The 7,489-nt window shown below is 43.6% G+C and overlaps 1 protein-coding gene across 1 annotated transcript in view; it reads left to right on the plus strand.

The window, feature by feature from the left end:
* The first annotated feature begins 5,401 nt into the window (after positions 1–5,401).
* Positions 5,402–7,489, plus strand: part of Gnat2 (G protein subunit alpha transducin 2) — a 7,658-nt gene continuing 5,570 nt past the window's right edge. The window contains exons 1-2 of the mRNA XM_008850385.2: positions 5,402–5,513; positions 5,771–5,953. Coding sequence (XP_008848607.1) covers positions 5,836–5,953 — 118 coding nt within the window. The 5' untranslated portion in view covers positions 5,402–5,513; positions 5,771–5,835. The remainder of the gene's footprint in view (positions 5,514–5,770; positions 5,954–7,489) is intronic.

Here is a 7,489-nt window from a genome sequence, read left to right on the forward strand (position 1 = left end):
GTTCCTTCCCTCTTCTCTCCTGACTCTGGATTCTGGATCCTGAGCCCAGTCCAGTCCTCTTAAAACAAACATTAAAAATCATTGCCTTGCATGTTCAATCCCCAACACTACAAAAAAGTAAAAGAAACAAAAGAAAACAAACCAATACCCCCTACCATGTCCTCCATGAACATGGCGGGGAGGGGAAGTCCAGCTCACAGAGAATCAATAAGACTAAAAAACAGGAAAGACTGAAAGCATCCTGACACAGACAAAGGTATAATGAACCGGGACACACACATTCAATGTGTGAACACAAACACTGATATATCTAAGAACCATTTAGTAATACATAATAAGGGGTCTCAAAATTTAGTGTTTTGACTCAGTAATTCACTTCTAACAAATCACTTTCAAAAAGAGCAGCCAGAAAAATATCCACAAAGCTGTTCATTATTGCAATATTTATCACAGAGAATTTGGAAACTTAAATGTCCAGCAAGGGGGAATGTTTATATGCATACAATGAAATACAGCCGTTAGAATTTTTTTGGAGAATTTTTTTAATGATGTGAAAATATTTACAAAGTGTTAGATTTTTGGAAAATAAAAAGAAAGATGGAGGAGTAGGAGACAAGAAATCAGAGCAAGACCTGCAACAGGCAAAGAATTTATCTTCCTTTATTCAAAGAAGATACAGTGAGAAGTGCAGGCTGTCCACGGGAACCAAGCACCTACAACTAGACAAGAAAATGGGAGTTTTTATACCAGGGTTGTGAGACAGCTGCACTTTGTGCAGTTGAGCTCGTGTGGAGTTGAGTTAGTGCCTGGGCTTGGTGTCCTTAGAGTGATTGAGGGTCTCCTCAAGATTATTTCCCCAGAAACTGGCAGAAGTGTTTTCTATGGCTGTAGAGGAGACAGGTGGGCTCCACAAACACTTTTTCTCAGGCTTAGGAGTGACCAACTGGTAAGGGGTGAGCAGAACCAGGCCTCTAATCTATAGCCCTTACTTAGGTCACTGGGGGAACTTTGTACTTTTATAATGTAGAGCCCTTCGGCCACTCTGATGGTTTTATACCTTTATGGCCTCCTCTAATGAAGCTCATGGCTTTCCTGAGGTTCACATATTCTACAATAAGGTTAGGTGAAAGAATGGATGCAAAGAATTGTACAGTATAGTCCTAATTATGTGACACATAGGATATGCCCAGAAAAAAGTACACCAAAAACTTTACAAATGACTATCTGAAAGTAATGGAATTATGGGTTATATTTTCTTTATACCTATTCACATTTAAAAATTTAGTTCCCTACAGTATTATCAAGACAATAGAAATCAATAAAAATCCTCCAGAATTCTCTAATCACCTCCTCAAGGACATAAAAAGTAAGCTATTCTGAATATAGTCCCTAAATTACTCCTAGGGTCTTTTAAGAATTTTGAGAGTGTCAGCTGTCAAGAATAAGTAAAATAAATCCAAAAAAAGCACCATGTGACCATATAGATGGTCACCTATATTTTGGTAAGATGCAAATTTTGACATAATTTTAAGGGTCACAGGCTTGCATTGACCGGGCCTATAGTGGATCCCTTAATTCAGATCTACCTACCTACCCAGCCAACAGATGGCAATCCTGCCCTCCACCCAACCCAGGCAAACGAGTTCATTAATGCCTTCGTGAGCCTCCCTAGTCCCAACAGAAACATACCCTTTACTATATAATCGTCCTGTATTTCCAGGCCATCTGGTATGTAGTGGCAGTTAGAAGTCTGTCCTGGTTCCTGTTAAGCATCAGTCTCCCACCTACTCAACACAGGCAAGAATCTCAGTGGGGTTTCATTGGCTATGAAGAGCAGAGCTTGAAAATCAAGGTGTGAGTCATTCTGTGGCTGTGGACTCTCAAATTGAAACCTAAATGTTTGAACTTCTGGGATCTTCCCTGCCTCTAAACGCAGCTTCCTCCTCCCAGCCTATTTCCACCATGCTGGCTCTCAAGTGGCCCTCCCTGAACCCCACCCAATGTCAGCACTCCCTTATTTCTCTGGAAGGGCCGTTTCTCTTTTCTGGCCTTCAGCTCCTGGATATATCACCTTGCTAGAACAGAGCACTCCAAAGCAGACTTGGGAGAAAAACTTGAAGCTTCCAAAAGACACTTGCCCAGGGCAATTTCCTAAGCCCCATCCTATTTCTCAGACCTTTCTAGAATCAAAATGTTTAGTTTCTCTGCTTGTCCCTGCAGCCAACTCCTCTTACTTGCTCACCTGTCACCCAACACTGTGTTAACAGCACTATGCCATTGTCTATCTGCACTTGTTTGTAAGTCCTCAATGAATTTCAGCCAAACCCTTTTACCCATCACTAAAGGTCCTTCCCTAGCTGGCCTCAATTTCCCTTCCTTGTCCTCACCTCCCTCCCAGCTGTCCTTTCCTTTCCCCTCACCTCAAACATTCTAGTCTCCCTGAGCCCACTCTATCCCTGCTGTTTTTCACTCTTTCTTTCTCTTATCAGATGCACAACCTCCACTTCTGATGTTTCTGATGTTCAATCACCCCTTCAATTTTAGGGGCTTTGTTATTCGAAAGTCTCCCTCTGTAGCTCAGGATGACTCATTATTTTCTAGCTTCAGCCTACTGTATGCTGGGCTACAGGTATGAGCTGCTGGCTTTCACTCCCTTTTTTCCATCAGTTGGATGTGCATATGCTTGCCTCTTACAAGGGGGTGGGAACAAGGTTTTCCATAGCTTTGAATTTCCCAGCATTAGAGTGTCTCTTTGTTACTCTTAATTTCCCCAGCCTCTTCCTGTGAGCTGGAAGTTCCTAAAGGCAATTCTGTTGTGTCCCACACTCCATCTGGGGGACAACCTCTCACAAAATATAAGACAGATCCAGAGATCTCCTGCACGCAAGAAAAATACCCAAATTCCTTGGGAAACAGTGATTTCTTTTACTCAAAATGATATGCCTGTCAAGGTTCTGATCCATACAACCTCAAATACTCCTGACTGCAGCTTTACCTTCTTCACTGGGACGCTGTCCCTAAAAGTGACAATCAAGTGTAATAGTCATGAGAAGGCAGCACTGACAAGGCAGGGTGGTCCTTGGCATGAGACAAGGCCTGTACCCTCAGCAGTCAGGGGAGGGCTGGGAATACCCTCAGCTCAAGGTCTGTACCAACAGTCAGGGAAGGACTGGGAATACTCTCAGCTCAAGGCCTGTATCCTAGGCAGTCAGGGAGGGCTGGGACTACCCTCAGCTGGAGAGTGAGAATGGGGAGCTTCTACCAGCAAGCTAGCAGACCAAGTGGAAGCAGCACCAAGCCTGGAGCAAAAGCAGCTGAGAAAAGGAAACTGGGCAGGTTCCCCATGTGAAACCAGCTGGTGGTTTCTTTCAGTGCAGGACTACTGTCCTGGGTTTCCCCATTTGCTCAAACGTTCTTCCTCTCACTGGCTGTTAATGGGGTGGGATGAAAGGAAGATCACTGATTTGCCTCTTTACTAAGCTATGCGACCTTAAACAAATTGCAGAACCATCTGAATTAAAGGCTCTGTGGCACATAAATGGTCTAGCACAGTCTCCTTTGAATAAGTGCAGCCTTCAGCACAGCTCTGGTCTAGGTATAAGTTACCAATATTGTTGTAGGCAAGACAGGAAGGGCTGGTAGGAAGATGTAATTACTGTGACCTTGTAGCAAAGATTCCAAAACAGTCACAATTTCAAAGAGACTCTTGTTTTCCCTTAAGTCAGAGTCTCTAGTTGGTGGGAGACCTAGGTTCTACCTACCTCTCATCCTCTCATCCCACTGGCCACTGCTCTACAATTCCACCGCTAAAAAGAACAAATTCATCCTGTTTAAGCTTAAGATTTTCCACTTTGACTATACACAGGAATCACCTGGGGAAATTTTTAATCCTCATGTCTGGACTTCATTCCAGATCAGTTCAATTAGTTTTTTCAGAAAACCTTTCATGCTGGAGATGTATGCAGCTCAGTTGGTAGGCAACTGCTTAGCATGCACAGGGCCCTGGCTTCAATCCCCAGCAACACAAACTTTGTGTGGTGGCACACACCTGTAATTTCAGTTCTTGCACAGTAGAAGCAGGAGGATCAAAAGTGCAAGGTCATTCTTGACTATACCAGTTTGAGGCTACCCTGGGCTACACGAGACACTGCTTCAAAAATAAACAAAATTCTTTCTAGTAAATGTTAACTTACACACAAAATTAAGAACTTTTCTAGGCTAGGGTCTTCAAACTTGTCAGATGATAGCAATCACTTATATTAGTTTAAAATAGTTTCTTAGGCTCTGGAATTAACACCATTACTGAAACTTACTGACTAAAAACATACCCTTAAAAATGTGTGTTGTCTGTGTAACTATTTCAACATTTTTGAAAAGCCAGGTGATCTTCCAGCCACTGGCATAATACTTCAGGAAACAGACACAAGGATCAGGAAAGTTGGTAGGAGAAACAGTCTCTAAAGCAGTACCTCCCAACTCCTGAGGGTGACCTGGAGTTTTATTATAAAATGCAGATGCTGTGCTGGAAAGAAAATCTGGAGGTTAAGAGCACATACTGCTCTTCCAGAGGACTTGAGTTTGGTTCCTAGCACCCACATCCAACAGCTCGCAACCACTTATAGAACTCCAGCTCCAGGGAACCCCAATACCTCTGGCATCCATGGGCACCTGCATTCACATGCATGTTCCCCTACAGGGACACACACACACACAATCTTTGAAAAAATATTTTTTTAAAAAATGCAGATTCTGAAAGTTTTGAGCTGAGACTGTGCAATTCTAACAAGCTTCCAGGGCATCTGATGTGATTGGACTTTGCTTTACATTTGTGTAGCAAAGCTCTAAAGTATCTCTGAGGGGGCTGTAACTGGGTTCATTTAAACAGAGGACTCTGACCAAAGGAGAGTGTTCAGTATTTGTGAGGCACCCTCTTTCTAGGTGGCACCCTCTTTCTCCCTGGGAAGTGCAGCCAAGATGAGGGTGAAGGGCAGAGCTGCCCCAGCCTATGAGAAGGCAGAGTCTAGAGCCCAGTTGCCCAAAGCAGCAGTTTATTGTATGAGGTAGCACTGACACTCTACTCACACTAAACACCAGCAAAGTCTACGTACCAAGTGAAGCTGGTGTGGGTCAAGGGGAAGCAATCTCTGTCGCTCTACCATACATTCTTTTCCCTTCATAAACTTTAATGAGAATATACTAGTAAATCACAAATTCAAAGATGAAGCAGATTTGGAAGAAATGTATACTGAGAAACAAATTAGAAAGATAGTACAATATGAACTGGTTAAGTGCTAAGAACAGATATCCCGAGAGATGAGCCAGCACATGGAAACAATGAAGTCTTTGCCAGGACCAGCCTCTCTGGTTGTTTTGTAATCCAAAGGCTCAATGTGGGGTGCAAGTGCAGGAGAGCAGAGGCCTTTAGAAGATGTGCCCTTCCTAAGGGGGAGGTGATCATTTCATCCCAGAGAGCTCCAAAACCTGCACTCTACTCTCCTGTTTCAGAGCCTTAGGTCATTTCCCTCATTAAAGAATGTTTGAGTCTTTACTCTTTGTCTTACTGGCAAAGCTTTTAATTGGCTTGACCTGTCATATTACTAAATGCAAAGGCAACAATCCCTAGACTACACGTAAGCCTCTAGCTGACAGGCAATTTCAAGCCAGGGTAGGCAGAGTACCCTGAAGTCTGGGTTCTCACCCAGCTTTCTGGGAGCAAGAGAATGCTACTCTATCCCAACTTATTTTTCCTTTTTCTCTGTCTCACATATAGAAACCTTACAGGAGAAACTTAAAAGCTAGAGGAAGTCGCTTTCCTCTGAAGAGGGAACAGCAGAGATGGGGAGTGGAATCAGCGCTGAGGCCAAAGAACTGGCCAAGAGGTCCAAGGAGCTTGAAAAGAAGCTGCAGGAGGACGCTGATAAGGAAGCCAAGACTGTCAAGTTGCTGCTGCTCGGTGAGTGGGATGAGGCAGCTAAGACAATATATCCTTCCCTGGAGGACGGATGGTGTCTAGGCAGCCTCATGGGGAGGGGAGGACTAGGTCTGTTTTCCTTGTTCTGATCCAGTCACAAGCTAGGAGAACAAGCATAGCTTAGAGCTAAGTTAAAACAGAGGCTACAGAGTCATCCTAAGAGGACCTAAAATGCCAGCGTTACTGGAACTGTTTACTATTCCTTGAACTATGCAAGGACCAGGGTGGGCCACCCAACTCCAAATCTAATCAAACATAATACCTTTTTGCTCAACAAATACCAAACCTTGGCCATATAGGCACACACCCAATCTGAAGACAGAGAACTCTATCTAGGCCATGGAGAAGAAAGCAGGACCCTCTCACCAGTGGATTTAAAAGTCCCACCATACAATCACAGCACAGATTTAAGGATAAAACCATTGATTTTTGCCAAGTATACTGATTCCTTCTTGCTTCTGATATCAATTTTGGAAGCAGAGGCAGGAGTGCAGGAGAGCAATGGTGTCCCTATCCACAGAAATCCTTTCCTGGCTATTACATTAAGTGACCCTAAAGCCCCTAACATATGGAAGGTTCATCAACTTGATGAGTTCCTAAGCAGGTAACTGGTTTAGGTGGAGAAAATAAAAGCACCCAAGTGGGTCAGTCAGGGAAACAGAGTATGGCTTTAAATAGAAGACAATAAACGCTGACACCTGACGTAAGGAAAAACACAAGAAACAAAACCACCAGTGGTATTATTGAAGTAGGCTAGCTGAACAGTGTGGTTTATATAGCAGAACGCTGGCTACCTGGGCCCAGTTTCCACGAAGAGCCTGGGGACTGGAGTAGTGAGGCTAAGGCTCCTCATTTTCCCCCAGCTTATCTGTGGTACAGCCCAAGAACATACTAAGAGGTCTATCTGTAAGCTGGACCCAGGCTCCACAGAATTCGAGAGTTATACAGCGACGGGAACAGAGACTACAGTGCTAAAGAGTTCTTTTAAGCCTATGCAGATTTCTTCTAGGTTCAGGATAAGCAGCTTAGGAGGAACAAGCACAGCAAAGTGCGAGGAGGTTGAGAGATCAGGACAGTAGAGACTGATAGAGAGGACTGGAAAGAATTAAGAGTTTTTGATGAGAAAGAGAGATGAATAAGGACATTAGAATGTTTTAGTCAATAACAGAAACCATCAAGATGATGGGGAGGAAAATAGTATTTCAGTGAAATAGCCGAGCTCTTTCCAGTCCAACCTAAGATTACTTACCTGAGTGAAAAATGGGCAGTATGAATATGCTAAAGGAATTTCCATGAATCTGCCAGTGGTTCTCAGTGGGGAGACCCTGACCCACAGGGGCCACTGGAAATGTCCGGAGACATTTGGTATAACCTAAAAAGTGGGATGCTAGTGACCTCTATTGTGCAGAGACCAGGAATATCCTCCAGTATATAGAGCAGCCACCAAAAAAAAAAAAAAAAAAAAAAGGGGGGGGGGGGGAAAGAAAATAAAGCCCGGGCCCAAATGTCAAAAAATAG

Source organism: Nannospalax galili, unplaced genomic scaffold (assembly GCF_000622305.1).
Source record: "Nannospalax galili isolate Female #2095 unplaced genomic scaffold, S.galili_v1.0 scaffold5, whole genome shotgun sequence".
In the NCBI taxonomy this organism is placed as follows: domain Eukaryota; kingdom Metazoa; phylum Chordata; class Mammalia; order Rodentia; family Spalacidae; genus Nannospalax; species Nannospalax galili.